The 17,776-nt window shown below is 40.9% G+C and overlaps 1 protein-coding gene across 9 annotated transcripts in view; it reads left to right on the top strand.

Moving 5' to 3' along the window:
• The window catches only part of LOC145539476 (VPS10 domain-containing receptor SorCS1), a 580,892-nt gene that overhangs the window by 364,404 nt on the left and 198,712 nt on the right, over positions 1 to 17,776 (top strand). For all 9 annotated transcript variants that reach the window (XM_081573556.1, XM_081573559.1, XM_081573557.1 and 6 more), the window contains exon 4: positions 6,473 to 6,631. In XM_081573556.1, the coding sequence (XP_081429682.1) occupies positions 6,473 to 6,631 (159 nt within the window). The remainder of the gene's footprint in view (positions 1 to 6,472; positions 6,632 to 17,776) is intronic.

Genomic DNA, 17,776 nt, shown 5'->3' on the forward strand with positions numbered 1-17,776 from the left:
CATATTTCAGGTCATAGGAAGCTGGTCTATTGCTCAAATGGTCTCTTGGCCTCTTAGTATTGAATGACCCTCCCTTGTGTTAATGAACATGGGTGGGTTAAGGAACGTGAGATGAGCTTCAATGAGTTCATTGGAGAGGGTGAGAGTTGGATTCATATCGAGTATTTGCTTGCTGGGTCCGTCTTTCTACAGACTCATTTCTAACAGTGTTCACTTGATTAAACCTTTTTCTTTTTCATCACTTTCCTCTCGTTTTCTCACTATTGTTTATACTTCGGTCATTTCTTTTTCATGAGTCATGTTGGGAGCCTGTAAAACTTTCTCTAATACTGTCCTCTAAACAGCTGCCAGTCGCTAAGCGCTTGTTGCTCTCACCCTCAACTCATCCATCCACATTGGTCAACCTATTATTCACTTGCTCTGATCACATTTCACTTAATTTGTTTTTTATACTGGAGCCAGAGGTTTGCAAATAGCCTCTTATACTATTTTATAGATTTTTGTTTGAATAGAGTGGCTAGATAACTAGAGTGCCCAATTGCTGCCATTGCTATTATTCTTGGTCATTGTCATTATCACTCTGGAAATTATTTATTGTGCACCTGTGACATGGGCATCTGGGTCTGAGTAAGCCTTGAGCAAAGAAACAGATGGCACCAATGCATTCCCTCTTCTTGGTTCTACCATGAACCACAAGGAGTGACAAACAAGCAAATGGATAGTGAACAACATATAAAATAAATACTCTTTGCTTGAGGACCAAAGAAATGGCCGGGAAACATATATGCCTAGTGGTGGTGAGTGTCTGTTAGTCGCTCATTCAAGGCCGACTCTGTGACCCCATGGACTGTAGCCAGGCTCTCCTGCCCATGGAATTCTCCAGGCAAGAATATGGGAGGGGGTGGCCATTTCCTTCTCCAGCTGCCTCTTATTAACTCCATGCTGCTTTAACAGGTACATGATGCAATTCTAAGAACAACATACACCTAGGAAAAGAATCGGGAAAGCTAAATAGTAGGAGCATTCCTCCTGGAGGAAGGTCCTGAGTAAGTACCTGGAAGGATCAGAAAGCTGTGAGGCAACCTTTTGTAGAAGTACATCATGGAGCCATAAGTTGAATCTGGAGCAAGTCAAAGAGACATTTAATTTTTGATGACAGTGAGCTTTCAGGGGGACTAATATCAAAAAAGGGGAGAAGTGACATATTTGAAATCTATAAATTGCATTTCATGTTCATTTGTCACCTCTGGGAAAAGCAAACAAAGTCTCTTCTTTCCCCACCGAAGTGGGTGATGAATGATTGCTTAGAGTTGGGTGGTGTAAGCCCTTGTCGCCATTATTGACTTTCTGTAGAAAGTAGTTCGTCTGTAGTTGTAATGCGTGCAATGCACCCTCCAAGGCATGAGTGAACTGGTTCTAATCACTAATGGGCTGATCTGAACAGACTAATTACTTTCCTGTTAAAGACAGACTCTTCTTGATGTCTCTACCCTCTTTGCTTCCAAGTAGAAAGCAGGGATTTGTTTAAGAGACTCGAACTCTCAATGGCACAGGGATCCAAGGACAAAGAGGACTCACTCATTTGTTCATTTACAAAGATGTATGGACCTACTATGGATCAAGCTTTATGCTCAGCAAATAACTCCTCCTTTTAGAGAGCTCATTTCAGGAATCCTGCTGAGTTTGGAGTCACGCCTTTTATAGAGGCCTTTTAGAGTTCTGTCACTCAGATCGTATTTCAGAATGCAGAGGATTAAACATAGCAAAACATCACTATTCAAAGTTATAGAAAGAGCCAAAGGAAGGTAGAGAGCCAATGTAAAGTGGCTAAAACAGGGATCACTGACCACATTTAAGGAATGTAATTGATTATTTTTTGAAGAAGAGTCACTAATTTGATGTTACTATTTTGATAATATATCCTAATAGAATACCTTCTTGAGAAGATAGGGCTTTATCTGCAAATGGCATCATTTACATCTAAGGATTGGATCACATTTATTACTTACATTGTATCTTTTTTCTCAAATGGGTTAAATATTTTCTATTTAGATCTTACTTAAATTCTTTGCTTATTAACATATTTAATTTTCATAACCTACTAAATGATAGAACAAACTTGAACTCATTTGAAATATAATTACTGAAGGATTCTAATTTGAAGACTGAAATAATAACATTCTACTAATCCAGTTAATGAAAAAGTTGACTTAAAACTCAACATTCAGAAAACTAAGATCATGGCATCCAGTCCCATCACTTCATGGCAAATAGATGGGGAAACAATGGAAACAATGACAGAATTTATATTTTTAGGCTCCAAAATCACTGCAGATGGTGACTGCAGCCATGAAATTAAAAGACACTTGCTCCTTGGAAGAAAAGCTATGACCAATCTAGACAGCCTAGTAAAAGCAGAGACATTACTTTGCCAACCAAGTTCCATCTACTCAAAGCTATGATCTTTCCAATAGTCATGTATGGATGTGAGAATTGGACTATAAAGAAAGCTAAGCACCAAAGAATTGATGCTTTTGAACTGTGGTGTTGGAGAGGACTCTTGAGAGTCCCTTGGACTGCAAGGAGATCCAACCAGTCCATCCTGAAGGAAATCAGTCCTGAATATTCATTGGAAACACCCATGCTGAAGCTGAAACTCCAATACTTTGGCCACCTGATGCGAAAAACTGACTCATTGGAAAAGACCCTAATGCTGGAAAAGATTGAAGGCGGGAGGAGAAGGGGACTCAGAGGATGAGATGGTTGGATGGCATCACCAACGCGATGGACATGAGTTTGAGTAGGCTCTGGGAGTTGGTGATGCACAGGGAGGCCTGGCGTGCTGCAGTCCATGGGGTCAGAAAGAGTTGGACACGACTGAGCGACTGAACTGAACTGAATCCAGTTAATAATTCACCACGTGCTTTCTCTGGTTCAACCACTGAATCAGTTGTAACCTAAGTAGGCTACAGTCCATGGGGTCGCTAAGAGTCGGACGCAACTGAGCGACTTCACTTTCACTTTTTCCGTTCATGCACTGGAGAAGGAAATGGCAACCCACTCCAGTATTCTTGCCTGGAGAATCCCAGGGATGGCGGAGCCTGGTGGGCTGCCGTCTATGGGGTCGCACAGAGTCGGACACGACTGAAGCGACTTAGCAGCAGCAGCAGCAATTGTGTTGAAAGTTGTGATTAACTAATTGAAGTACATTGTATACAGTGGTGTGTATTATGTGTGTGTATGCATTTGTAATTTTATTGTTCAGGTAGAAATGAATATAGGTAATAATGTTAAATGAAAAAAAGGAAAACAATGAAAAATACAATCCATGATGTGATATGTAGCTGTGGATATAGAAGTAGTAGAAGGGGACACAAACATGATTTAACTTGTTGAAGGGATAGGGTCAATGCATTTTTCATTCATTTTGAATTCTACTGGCAGTCTTACAAAGTTGTTTTTGCAGTAAAAATGACTAAATAAAAATGGATCCAGACTGACCTGTTTGTTTTGAGTAAATTGAAGCAGAGATTTGAATGAGGAACCACTGGAAAGTTTGTGTAGTACAGATACATCTAAAATTCTTACAGAGGGATCTCCTGACATCTTCTATAATATCTGAAGTGTCAAATTCCCAAACAGAGGGTTTTATGTTAGAATGTATAGAAATCATGAGATTTTGACTTACATATTTTTCATACTCAGAAGAAAAACACGGAAGCCAAGAGTTTTATTTATTCAATATTAAATATCCATATGTTTGAAAATATTTGCATCATTTTACCTCTCCCATCCCATGTTACTTGGATACAGAATATCTCATACCGATGACTCAGAGTATAAATGAGTATCAAAATATTCTAAATAAATGATAAATAAAAAGCAACTTGATATCAGTATATTCTGTAGGCCCAGGGTTTTTATTTTGATGAAGTAGTCTGCCAGGAGAAGCAGGTGGTGAGATCCACGCTTGTGGGAAGAGAGTAAAACATATTCTGGTTTACGGAGAAATAGAAAATCAGAGGGGGAAAATCACCTTGCCTGAGACAATAGATGCTCTATAAAATTGAACCTCTTCATATTATCATGGAAATTACTTGTTGGCAGTAGTGCAAAAAGGCTGTTATATATTATTGTTAATTGTGGTTGGAGACACAAAGCAATATGATCATTTGATGACTTATTTGTTATTTAGAAAATGACAGCTTTTATGTGCCAGTAAATAGGAAATCACCTGGAAATATTCTTGTGAATTTAGGAACCATCTGATCATCCTTGCTTAATGCATACAATAGACTTTAATGATGGCACGGATGTTTGTACTTAGATTATCTGCTGGTTCTGCACCAGCCATCCAAAGGGGGGGACACTGTCTGCTTGGTGACTGCAAGACAAAGAAACCTATAACTTTGTCAGGATTTATGGTTGATGGACAGTGGCTTCACTGGAACATAGGATGAGAGGCAATTAGTCTCCAGTTTTGTGTGTTCTCCAACTTGTCCAGACAGGGGCTGACAGCCTTGGCATTCCGCTCACTCCACCACATCCCTTTCTCCTCTTCAAGAAGGGCAGGGAGAAAAACAGCAAGGAACCTGAAATCCATCCTTGATAACATAAACACATACTGGCTGAGTGTGTCTGGTGTGCAGTCCTCGGGATACATCTTTGGAAGATGATACTAACTGTCTTGAGGTTTTAATATGATTGCCTCCAATGCCTGAGAAAGCCCTGTGTGTTTGCCTGACACTCTGCTCTTTTATGACAAGGCTTTAGTTTTTTCTTTTTTTTTCTTTCTCTCTCTGTCTCTCCTTTCCCTGGAACTGCAGCATCCTCAGCTGGTAATCTTTAAACCGTGGGCTGCAGAGGTTTCTCTTCCTATGGCCACACATTAAGCACATCTTTCATGCCTCTCTAAACCAAACTCTGAGAGTGCCAATTAATAAGTTGATGGGGAAGAAGTCAATGGGTAGCATTAAGGCCACCTGTCTGGAGGCGTTAGGTGCACACTTTGACTGAGTGAAAGGCAACCTGCAGAGTCTGGAATGAGGTACTTTATCACATTCCTAGAGGCAGAAAATGAGAGAATAAAAAGCAGTTTATAGGGCAGCTCCTGCATCTTGCTCCCATTGTGGATACTTCACATGGCTCTGGCCAAGGTTAACCCTCAAAAGGAAAAAATCCTAAGCCTCTGGAGCTGTGACTTTTTACATGAGTCTAGAGTATTCTTGTGTCAAAGGCTAAAGACGGAGAGGGCATTCAATGACTTTTTTTTCCATGCAACTTCCATTTATATCTGTTCAAACGGTTCTGGGCATCTTTCTAAGTCTTTGTGACTACTCTGAAAACTCTTTTCATCCATCCCTTTAACTTGTGTTCATTAATTTGGTAAATATCTATTGAGTATATAATATATGCTGGACCTCATTCTAGCTGCTGGGAATATACCTGTGGGGGATAAAAACAGAGAAATGTCAAGTATCACTATTCTCATGGAGTTTATTTTCTAAATAAAGTATATAGACAACAAATAAATACTCAGAGAAGGCATTTGAATACACAGCCTTTGATTCAAGATTCAGAAAACCAGGCTAAAGGCAGGATGATGTGGGATATTGTTAATATGAATAGCAGTGTAAGGCGAGTGCAGAGAAAAAGAGAGTAAGCCAGGCAGTCAGGCAAGAAAAGAAAAATTTATTAGAGGGACAAAAGAGGGTGACTGGCCCTTAAGGAGAACCGGCTTCCTCCTTTCTGACGGAGTCCCCACCAATGAAAAATCCTCTAAAGGAATGGTACATAGCCAGAGGTCTGGAATCTGGTAGTCTCGCAGCTTTGAGAAGATAGGTACCAGTGAGATAACAGGATGCCATTTGGGCAGTTTGGTCAGTCTCAAGGATCACTGTGATTTATTCTTTGTTTGCGAGGTCAACATAATGAGCCATCTTGTCAGTGAGAACCCATGTGGACCCTATCAAGAAGGGCTTGTAATACGAGAAAAATCTAATGGACTCCAGTCCTATTGCTATCGGTATTCCTTTCCACCTTTCTCACAAATACCTGTGACAAGTCTTGCTCTCTCATCCCCCTAGATGGAGACTAGACAGGGCTCAGTAGGAAGGAGGGTTGAGGTCAGGAGAAAAATAGAAGATATTTCAGATTAAGGAAACAACATTTGGGGAGGGGGAGTCAAGGAGCCCTATAGGAGGAAAGAAAAACTCACTCCTCCATTTCTTCCCATCCACCACCACCTCCCACACCCCCCAACCTCCGCTTTCAACTTGTCCTACCTCTTTCATTTCTTGGTGAAAACATTTTCATGACCTTGGTCCGAGGCAGGAGAGTGAACCTGACAGTCAAGGTCGTTGTTTGGCCAATTGTTCTTCACCTGCTCCTTTTCCCTTGTCAAAAATTTAGCTCATCTTTACGCTTTGTAAATTTACTTTTCTCTTGTTTTCTTTCCCGTAATCTGCCACAGATTATGTTGCTCACAGACCCAGAGATTGAGAGCAGTTTACTGATCAGCTCGGACGAAGGGGCAACCTACCAAAAATACCGGCTGAACTTTTACATCCAGAGCTTACTTTTCCACCCTAAACAAGAGGACTGGATTCTGGCATACAGCCAAGACCAAAAGGTGAGTGTGGTCACCTTGCTTGAGACAGTGGCGCATGGTCGTCCTAGGGAACAACAACCGCTTAGTCATCTCCGTATTTCTTCTCAGTGGTCAGGTTTATTATGTGCAGGAGCTCGAACCCTGTACCAGCGGGGCAAGGAGCAGGAATGTGGATCTCAGGCTGCTTGTCTGAGCTGTGTAAACATCGGAAACAGCATGCAAAGGGAAAGCTAGACCATCAGGAAGATGTTGTGGAGAAGCAGTTCTTACCTGGAAGATTCAGTCCATCGACAGCCCCCGACCCCCATGGAATCTGAGACAGTTTTGTGTGTGTGAGATATAATCATTTTTTGTAAAGGACCCCATAGGTTTTCTCAGAGCCTTCAAGGGCAGGATGGCTCTGAAAGAGTTAAGAGCAATAGCTAGCGACTTGATAAAATAGTGAGAGAAATGTACATAGATGACATTCAGAATCAGGTAATCCAGGGCTTTTCTTCTCTTGGTGGTTAGGCTGAAGGATAGGTCTATTTCTTAAGAAGGCATTGACTGATGTTATGCAATTATATGTTATAAGCATGTTATGTTTATTGTATGTTTATGTATGTATACAAGTGCATGGCAATATGTATATGTATTTTATGGGATAAATACTGTAAAATATATCATGTACTCTATACTGCAGATGGGCTTCTCTAGTGACTCAAATGTTCAAGAATCCACCTGCAATGCAGGAGACTCATGTTCGATCCCTGAGTCAGGAAGATCCCCTGGAGACGGGATGGCTACCCATTCCAGTATTCTTGCTTGAGAATTCCATGGACAGAGAAGCCTAGCAGGCTACAGTTATGAAATACATATAGCCCCTGCTTTTAAGGAACTTACATTTTCAGGTAGACTATAAGGCTGGCAACAGCAAATACAATCAGATTAGAATTAGAAGAAACAAAATATACAGAGGCAGATGTGAGAGAAAACCTAAAAAAAGCCAAAAGGAACATAGCTAAAATATTGAAATGCTTTTTGTGAAATGCATGGTTCAGTGAGGTCATTCTGAACATTCTCTTTAGAGGACTTGTGAGTTACAAAGAATGTATATCTAAAGAAATACTGGACTTAGCTGAGTGAGGAAGGTGTTTGAGGATTTTATCCATCTGGACTGGTATAGATGTGTGGGGGTTCTTCCTGATGAGAGAGGAATGATACTAGCAACTTTTCAAGGACTCTAACCGACATGAGCATTTTTTGAGGAGGCAAATTAAAATTCTTAGGATTGGAGTTTTATTCATGCTGCCCTTACTGCCAAATAAAATCACATTAGCCTAAAAATAGAAAAGATTTGCAATTAGTATTTTTTCCTCTTGAGCAGCCTGGCTCCCCTTTCAGCAGAATGTACAATTTCATTCCTGGAGTCAAGCCACCGTGCATTTGGTCCAGGATGGTGCAGTTACCAGAGGCAAAGCTGAGCAGCTCAGAACACAGAGTATTAGACATTTAATCCACTGGGCTTTTGTATTGTATTTGACAGTTGGTTAATTTTCCCCTGATGCCAGAGGCACAGTGAGGGCCAGATTTACCTGGCTGAGTGAAAACTACGCATCTTTGCGGTTGTGTTGGAAGAAAAGACCAAAAATGTAACCCTTCATGTGCCAGCACTTCAGACAGTAGCCCCATGACCGCAGTGGCAGAGTGAACTACCTCAGAGAAGTTAGGGCATGTGGGAGTTATGGCCCTAACTCAGCCACGTATGGTACTTGGTATCTGCCTTCTTTGCCTTAAAATGTGTTTGTGTGGGTAGTTATAATTGCAGGTGCAGTTCCACCAAGATTGAAAAAAGGTTAGGCTCTGTTTTACGTGCTCAGTGTGGTGCACGGTTGGTATAAAATAGCTGTATTGAGAAGTATTCGGTCAACCTAGGGAAAGAAAAGAAACACACATGAGTTCAGTAGCCTAAGAGGGACTAACAAAGCAGAGAGAGCCTTCATTCACATATAGTAGATACCCAGTCAGAGACGGTTGGATGGATTCTATGAAACTGGCAGCCCAAAGTTTAGGGGATGAAGATCTCATAAAATGATTTCACCTGGACTTTAATGAATATGTCATATTTCTTTTTTGGGGGAGGTACACTTTACACAAGAGGAATGTCATAAACGATATTGTAAGTTTGTACAGTTAGAAAACTCATGTTAACAGGATCATGAATATGTTGATTTGGCTGAAACTGAAATTATGGAAAGTTAATTATGCATGTATTCCTGGACCCAATCTTATTTTTTTTTTTTAACTGTTTAGACTGTTAGGAAAAATAATTCTTGTTTTTCCAATTAGGAGCCTTTTGAACATTTTGATCAGTGGATTTATGTGTTCAGAGCTATAGATTACAAAAATTAACCTGACAGTAGTATTACGATCAACTGTGGCATTATGAGGTCAAAATCAAGAAGACCAGTTAGGGTGATTTCATAGAATTCTTGGTCTGGACCAGACCAAATGAATTTTGTCATTTTATAGGTAGAGGAAGCCTTAACAATCTTTGTTCTGTATGTAGCTGACAAACCAAAAATCTGAGAAGATTTTTCCCCAAAGGGGAAAACCACTCATTAGTATCACATGTCTAAGTTAGGCAACTGGAATCTGAGTGTGAAACTTAGTAGAGTTCTACTAAATGGATGGTGATGTCTGGAGATATCACCAAAGGGGAAGAAGCCAGCCCATCTGCTGAGCTCTGTTTCTCTAGAGGAGAATGAAGGAGAGATGATCCTGGGATCAAAGAATTATGAGAAACCCACTAACAGAAGTAGGGGTTGGGTAAGGGCTCCATATGTCAGAATTTGAATCACAAAATGAGGAGTGGTCCATTAGCAATGAGGGGATTGGGATGCAGTCATCCAATGAGCCACTAGCTGGTGGAGTTGGCCTAAAGTCAAGTGGAGAAGATGTGTGGCCACTCCAGAGGGCCAGTGATATGGAAATAATAGCTGTCAGTCACCCACAAATCGCAGAGCTTTTAGCCCCGATGAGAGGCAGCAATAGGCCCCAATGAGGGCCCCAGGCCGGTGTTGGCAGGTGAGTGACTTTTGGAAACAGGAACGTTCATTCTTCCATGTAAGTATTGCTCATGAGTGTGTCTGACAGTCACTGCTGCTGCAGAGCTCTCAGCGAAGATGGTGGCTTAAGTGCTGGGGTTCACTCTGCTGAGTGCTATTTCTCATCAGTCTGTGGTGAAACAGTGTCGGTTAGAAAGCATGGAGGTGGCAGCTCCATCAGAGCTCCCCTGTGCACAGACCTCCTCGCCTCTCTTCCATCATTGGCTGTCAGTCTTTTGAAGCATACTTCCTCTTTTGAATACGCAGCCACCTTTACTTTTCCCTTATTTCCCTGCTATGGCTTTCTCTCTCCTTCCATGAAGGAGGCTTTGAGGGCCCCAAGGACACAGTCAGGATCTCTGGCTCACAGGAAAGAGTCCATATGGGCTGCAGTGCTCTGCCCTAACTGCATCTCATCTTGAGTGTCTGGACTCTCAGTGGAGGCTTTTTGATGTGAGCATTTTAAGGGACTTGAAAGAGTTTGATTGAACAGATTGTCCTTTCTGGCCCAAGATAGAGTTTTACTGGCCATCAATTCCATAGGAAGCCAGATTTAAAAAAAAAAAAAGAAAAGCTTTTAATCAGAGAGAAATGTGTACAGCCAGATGCCCTTGAAATCCATAAAACCAGTATATTTTGATATTTTAGCCCTTTTTTTCTTATTTTTTCTTAGATAAAGAAATCTACCTGTGATATTCAATATCTAGGTGGTTGCTAAGAGGTAAAAGTTTTCTTGAATGAGCATGTGACTCTCCAACCACCACTAGAATAATTGAAGAGAAAAGGCTTGAGACCCATTGAAGCTCTAAGAGATGTAACCTGCCTTCTTAAAAAGCCCTGTTGGGCTGGGGCAATGGGATGACCCAGAGGGATGGGATGGGGAGGGAGGTGGGAGGGGGGTCCAGGAAGGGGAACACATGTAAACCCATGGCTGATTCATGTCAATGTATGGCAAAAACTACTACAATATTGTAAAGTAATTAGCCCCCAACTAAAATAAATAAATTTATTTAAAAAAAAAAATAAATAAGATAGGCAAAAAAAAAAAAAAGCCCTGTTGGGGGACTTCCGTGGTCTAGACACAGGTGATAGGCTCCTCGGCCTCTAAATGTGAAGCTGTGCCTTTGGAAAGCCCTGAGATTTTTAGAAAAATAAGTGTTATAGGCATTATGGAAAGTTTGTGCCAAATGGGCCAAGGTACATACACCCTTTCAGCTTTTTACAAACCAGCAGTGAATCACTGTGGATGCCATGAAGAATTCTGCAGTGTTTATTCCAGGAGCAGAAACCATCTCATGCTCCTTTATTTATTTGTTATTTCTGTAATTGAGCAGTAGGCAAACCAAACATTCTGCTCACTGCTTTTGTGTCTTTGCATTTGGAAACAGAGCAGCCGGGAGAACAAAGACACAGAGCTTCCCCTTCCTTCTATGTTTCCCCACCTCGTCTTGCCTCAGTGCAGGAAACCACTCAAGCAAGGCTTAGCAGCAGGCCGAGTCTGCCAGATGACGTCTCTGTTTTAATTTGGCAATAAACTAGTGTACAAACTGTGCTATAAAACATTGCCTCCAACGGCATCTCTCAGTCTGTCTTAAACACCTCACTAAACATGATGTGTTGGGAAACATTGGAAATGAGAGAAAACAAAACACAGATGTGACCAAAAGGAAAGAAAAAATATAAATTTGTAAGAATAGGCGTCTAAATCAGCTCTGCTGACCACCCTGGGGTGCTGGGCTCGAGGCCTCTCTGTTAGGGGTGGCACCGAGGAGTGATTTGTACAGGGAAGGGTCTGCAGTGTTGTGAAATCAACGTGAACACTCCCCGGGCTCAGACTGCCTGGTTGCTGTGGGGGAGAGACCCTTGTGCTTGGCTTATTCAGACTGGCAAGGCCCTTTCCTTGGGCAGCTTTGCAAACCTACTTGCTGCCCTGACCATGAGCAGAAGGGACCACTTTTCTCCCGTCCTCTGCAGCCAGCTTCTTCTCCCCACCCTGTGGATGCCCACGTCCTTCTAGGCCACAAACTCAGTTCCTACACAGACGAGCAAGGATCTGACTGAAGAGAGCAGCTGGGTTTGGGCTGTGGGAATCTGGGGAGCAGGTGTGCATTCAGGAGGGTGGGTGGATCGAGGTAGGGGGTCTTGGTCAGCTTCAGCCTACTGTTCTTGCCACCAAGAATGACTCATCCGATGTCATCAGACTTTTCAGAGTTTTTTGAGAGAAGTAATTCTGTTTTGTTTGAAATGTGATATTTTTAAATGTTTGTAACTAACTCAAAAACTTAAAGCAGAAAACTGTGCAGGGCAAGTCAACCTCATCTGCTGCCTTGTATTAGTCCCCAAATCACTTTGCTTTTTTTTTTTTTCTTATTTCTCCATCTTTCTCATCATCTTTGTTTTCCTCTTGTTCATGGATCTTCCTGTCAGTTTTATTTCAGGAGGTGTTCAGGTGTTTTGTGAATTTAAAAAAATGCATCCAAATGAGTAATCAACTCTGTGGAGGGAGAACAAGACCTTTAGGACAGGTTGGTGGGTCACTCTTCATTTATGGCAGTTCTAGAATATTCATGAGTTTGTATGGTCTCACTTGTTCCAAAGCCCTGAGTCAACAGTCCAAGTAATACCATGTGGGAGCTTGGTATACCAGAGGATCTCTGTTCTCCTCTATATTACAAACTATCAAAAGTTTATGAATTAAACAAGAAATCTTCAGGCTTGCACAGTTGCCTCACTTTCAGGATTTTGGTAAATATGTGTAGAATATACAAAAGACACAGCTTTTAAGGAGGAGAATGTGTTTTGATAAGAAAACCCTTTTCACAAATAATTGAAACCCTGAATATTAACAGCGACATTCTCTTTATAAATGAAGACTGAATTTGAGTTAAAATCATATATTGATACAAAAGGAAAATTATACTGCAAGTATGTTTGAGGGCATACAATAGAATTTTAGTAACTTGCATAATAGCACATTTTTAAAAGAACTGCTTTTAGTTTTCTCTTTTCTTTCTTTATATGAGTCCAGAAATTTTATTTAAACAGTTTTATATCTATTTCTTAAAAAACAAACAAACAGAAACAACACCTTCTTTTATTTCTTTTAATCCTTTCTACTTTTCCTGACTGGGCACTAACAGAAGGTCTTTGCTTATCACAACTGCTTCGAATGCCAGGAATTCCCTGGGAAATAATGACTGCTCAACAAGGGGAAGAGATGTCAGCAGTTTCTAAAACTTGGTCATATTAGTTTCTCACCAGTGATTGACAACACAGCAAGTAAGGCAGGAACATCAGCTCTCTACTCTGTCAGGCCCTGTGAATGGCTGTGTGACCTTCAGCAAGTCACTTAACTTTTAGAGTTTCTCCAACTGTGAAATGGAAGTAATAACAGTACCTGGCTCACAGGACTGTTTGAAGATGCTGAGATAATGAACATACAACACAGAGCCTGGCACATGGTTATTCAAAGACTTAGGGGAGAGAGCCACCTGGTGTGGCATAAATAGATATAGACACAAGGCTGCCTTAGCAGTAATCCAGGGTTGTCTTCCCCACATACGAGAAGTTATAGATACTTTAGTCGATGATGACTATACTCTTAGTCAGTCACTAAAAGGTACCATTGAACCAGAATGAATGGAGCAAGCAAGAACCGATATTTGGTGCTAAGAAAATATTATCGATTATAATAGCAATAAGCCATTAAATATTAAAGTATTTGCCTTCACAGCAACTCTATTGTTTTTGAATAGACCTAGCAGCCCTTTCATGTCAAAAGGGCAAGATTGAAATAAAATATATATAGATCCTTCAAATTCAGCCCCCAGGGGATATTCAAATGATTTCTGCACAAGCACAAACACTTAGGAGACTGATACCTACCTAAAGCCATCACGTTTCCCAAGGCACTGCATTAAGTAAAAAGGCACTCAGTTATTTATAAGAAATATGTACAGTGTTATATACCATGCTGGTTTGGCAAGATTTCCATGTGCTTGAAATTTCCCAATGTCAGAGCTGATTTCTAATCTCATGAATATGTTAATAATTTAAGTATCCAAGTACAAAACTGGCAATTAGACAGGAAACCAGGGAGCTTGCTAAATGTCAACCCCAATGCTTGTTTATAAAACAAATTCTCAAGCTGAAATGCCATCCTATGCAAACACAGAAGGCCTGTGTTCACCTTAGCTAACTTGTTTAACCAGGTTGTATCATTATTTTTCAGTTGCTACATAAAGCATTGATATATCTATTCCCAAGTTTGAATAAATGGGCTGTGAGAATTAGGAGAAATGGACATTTTAAAATGAGTGATTAGGACCAAGGTTTGGACAGACAGAATTATGCTCTTTGGTAGCTATTTGAGCTTAATTTATTTCAAATAAATTACATTTTTGCTTGTGTGTTTTGTAGCTATTTTTTGATCTGTTCTAACCACCACTTGTCTAAATGGATTAAGATGCCTCTTAAATCCAGGCATCATCCATCCGGGGAACTTTGAAAGACATTTGACATCCTAAGAGGGCATGGACCTCTTTCTTAAACCTGTCTCTCAGAGTGGCCCTTTAGAAATCCAGTAACACTGACATTTTCCTGTATTCTTCCTTTTCAAGAGTGGTTGTAACCAACAGTGTTGCCATGGAAGGGAGTGGTTTGGGGAGAAGGAAGTCTTGGCCTTATAAATAGACACATTTTGTGAATTTATGACTCTGAATTTCATATTAAAAAAAAATTCAATGTTACCGTGTCCAAATTCCTCTCTTCAGCATAAGAGGATATTGTAACTACAAATTATAAATGGCACACTCAGTGTTCAAAGAGACCCAGAGGCCCAGCCAGGATCCCATAGCTGGCAAGAGGAAGAGAAACCAGAAGTCTGAAACCAGCCTCCTGAAATGACCAGATCCTGTACTGTAAAATAGTATCAGATGAAAAGTCACAAATTCAAATCAGCAAGGCTCTCACTCTCCTGACTTGCTTAATTTCAGTGCCTGCCTGGCTGATCTCGCTGCAGGCATGATGAGAAAATGTCCCAGAATAAGACTTGTGGTCCAAAGTCAGATGGCCTCAGCTACTCCAGGAACAGCCAAGCTAAGCAATATCCAACCTCAGAGGCAAGGGACATGGAAGTGTTGTCTAGGATCCTTCCTTGCTTCCTGCAAGTCAGGAAGAAAATAGCAATCACACCTGCTTCTCCTTGCCATTCCTTCTTTCTTCAGGGTCTGTGGGCAGCTCAGGCTGGAGGCAATGATCAGCAGGAAGAGGAAAGGGTGAGAACTAGCACTGACTCTTTACTCCATAGTAAGCCCTCTGCCAGGCTTTTCGCATTGATTGCTCAACTTCTTTCATACATGAAACATTGACTTTATCTTTACGCTTATTTAATATTTGGGGAATCTGAGGCTCCAAAAGGTTAAGAAAATTCCCCAGGGTGGTTGCTAGAGCCAGGAGTCTAACCCAAGTTTGATTCTCTTCATACTTTGTCCTCATTACACCAAACACTGCCTCCCTAGAAAAGCCATTATGGTATTTTCTTTTCTTTATTTGGCTTTTTTTTTTTTTCAATTTTGTTTAACCATCTTCACCATGTCCAACCTACTGTGAGACCTGTTCCCTCTGACAGATGCTGTAGTATGCATTTTAGGAGCTGAGTTTCACAGCAGAGGAAAAACTGCTATTTGAAGATCACGCAACAGAGGAAGGGAGAGCAAGAAGGGAATTGTCCCTGCCTGATTCCCAGGCAGCCAACAGTCCCTTGTGACTCAGCAGGCCAGCTTGTGCCACAAGCACTGTGACCCCTGCTCACCTCCTCCAACCTTGCACCAGCTCTGGTCCCAGGGGTCTCTGTGTAAAATTTCCCCATGCCCAGCAAAATGACTAGAGCTTTCAGAAGTGACTCCTTCTGTAAATTAGTGCAGCCACTGTGGAAAACAGTATGGAGATTCCTTTAAAAATTAAAAATAGAACTATCATCTGATCCAGCAGTCCTACTCCTGGGCATTTATCTAGAAAAGATTCTCAAAAAGATACATACGCTTCATGGGGCTTCTCTGGTAGCTCAGCGGTAAAGAATCTGCCTGCCAATGCATGAGACAAAGGTTCAATCCCTGATCTGGGGAGATCCCACATGCCACAGAGCAGCTAAGCCTGTGTGCCTCAACTATTGAGCCTGTGCTCTAGAGCCTGGGAGCCACAGCTACTGAGGCCATGTGCTGCAGCTACTGGAGCCCACGTGCCCTGGAGCCTGTGCTCTGTAGCAAGAAAAGCCACCACAATGAGAACTTTATGTACCACAACTAGAGAGTAGACCGTGCAGCCTGAAGACGAAGCACAGCCAAAAATAAACAGAATTGCTTTAAAGAAGATACATATACCCCGATGTTCATAGTAGCACTTTTTGCAACAGTCAAGACGTGGAAGCAGTCGAAATGTCCATTGACAAATGAATAGATAAAGTATGTGACACACACACACACAAACACACATGCACAGATACAATCACTCAGCCATAAAAAAAAAGAATGAAATAATGCCATTTGCAGCAACACAGATGGACCTCATATTAAGTAAAGTAAATCTGGCAGACAAAGATAAATATCGTATATCACTTATATGTGGAATCTTAAAAAATGACACAAATGAACTTATTTACAAAACAGAAACAGACTCACAGATATAAAAAACAAACTTATGGTTATCAAAGGGGAAAGGGGAGTGGGGGAAAGATAAAATAAGAGTTTGAGATGAACAGATATCCACTACTGTATATATAAAATTGATAAGCTTCTATTATATATTATAGGGAACTGCATTCAATATCTTGTTATAACCTATAGTGGAAAGAATATGTAAAAAGAATGTATTTATGAATAAAACTGAACCACTTTTCTGTACACCAAATACTAGCACAACATTGTAAATCAATTATACTTCAATAAAAAATTAAAAACTGGAATGAAATAAATAAAAATAAATCAGTAGTCCTTGGAATGATTAGATTAAATATTTAGATATTCTAGAAAAGTATCTAAAGCCCATCATTCAAATTTAAGACAAAATTTATAGTTGTCTGTGTATGTATAGCATAGGGGGTCATAGTCATTATCTTGGAATAACCTATAATAGAAAAGAATCTGAAATAGAATACACACACAAACCTATGTATGTGTGTGTATATATAAGCTATACTTAAATGAAGTGACCCTCTCTTATGCTCAGTCTGGGTCATATTTTTTCTTTTTAACATTGTGTTTATTATTATTATTGTTGTTGCTCTTCTTCCCTTTCCTCCTTCCCACATCCAGGGGCCCTGGCTCATCCAGGCACCCATCTCTTCCCTGCTCTGCTCAACCACTTGCTAACTGCTCTCTCCCCTCTGTCCCATCTACACACAGCTGACGGATCTGTCTTACGGAGGCGCACTTCCAATATGTTCCAAGCAACAAGTTTTTCCTCCTGCTTATTTTTATCTCTCAAAACTTGCTAAGTTTCATCATCTCCGCATTTAAATAATGGTACAATTACATAGTTATTGAGAGCTATTCATTTTTTCCTGTCAGTGTCTAGATATGGGGGATTTGTGATATAGATGCTTAGCATCTAATTATTTTATTTATTCTCTATTTCTACATCTATATTATAGAACCTTTAAGGCTAAGATTCCACTTGAAAATTTCCCTAAGTACCTCCAGATCTGGGAGCACAGGAAGTGGCCACAAATTGAACTGGTCCACTGTCACTTATTGACCCTTGCTGCCCAGCCCACTCAAGTTCCATATGTCTAATCCCCCAATCCTGCCAAACAGGACTGTGGGGCATATGACAGACTTCATTGCCATCTGTGGGAAGGCCAGTGACAGGTTTGATAAATCCAACGTCGGGAGAAGTTTGTGGAGCTGGTGACCCATCATCATTCCTGCTCACCACTCTTCATCAGCAAAGCTTTGGGGGCCCTTGTTTTTTGACCTCATTGTCTGTTGAGTCCCGTCTCCATTAGCTACCAACAAGTTTTGGTTGGATGGCTTCCACCCAACCTGCTCCCAGGCTGTGTTTATAGCCCCTGCTCCCACTTCAC

Source organism: Giraffa tippelskirchi, chromosome 2 (genome assembly GCF_054371585.1).
Source record: "Giraffa tippelskirchi isolate mGirTip1 chromosome 2, T2T-mGirTip1v1.2.pri, whole genome shotgun sequence".
NCBI lineage: Eukaryota > Metazoa > Chordata > Mammalia > Artiodactyla > Giraffidae > Giraffa > Giraffa tippelskirchi.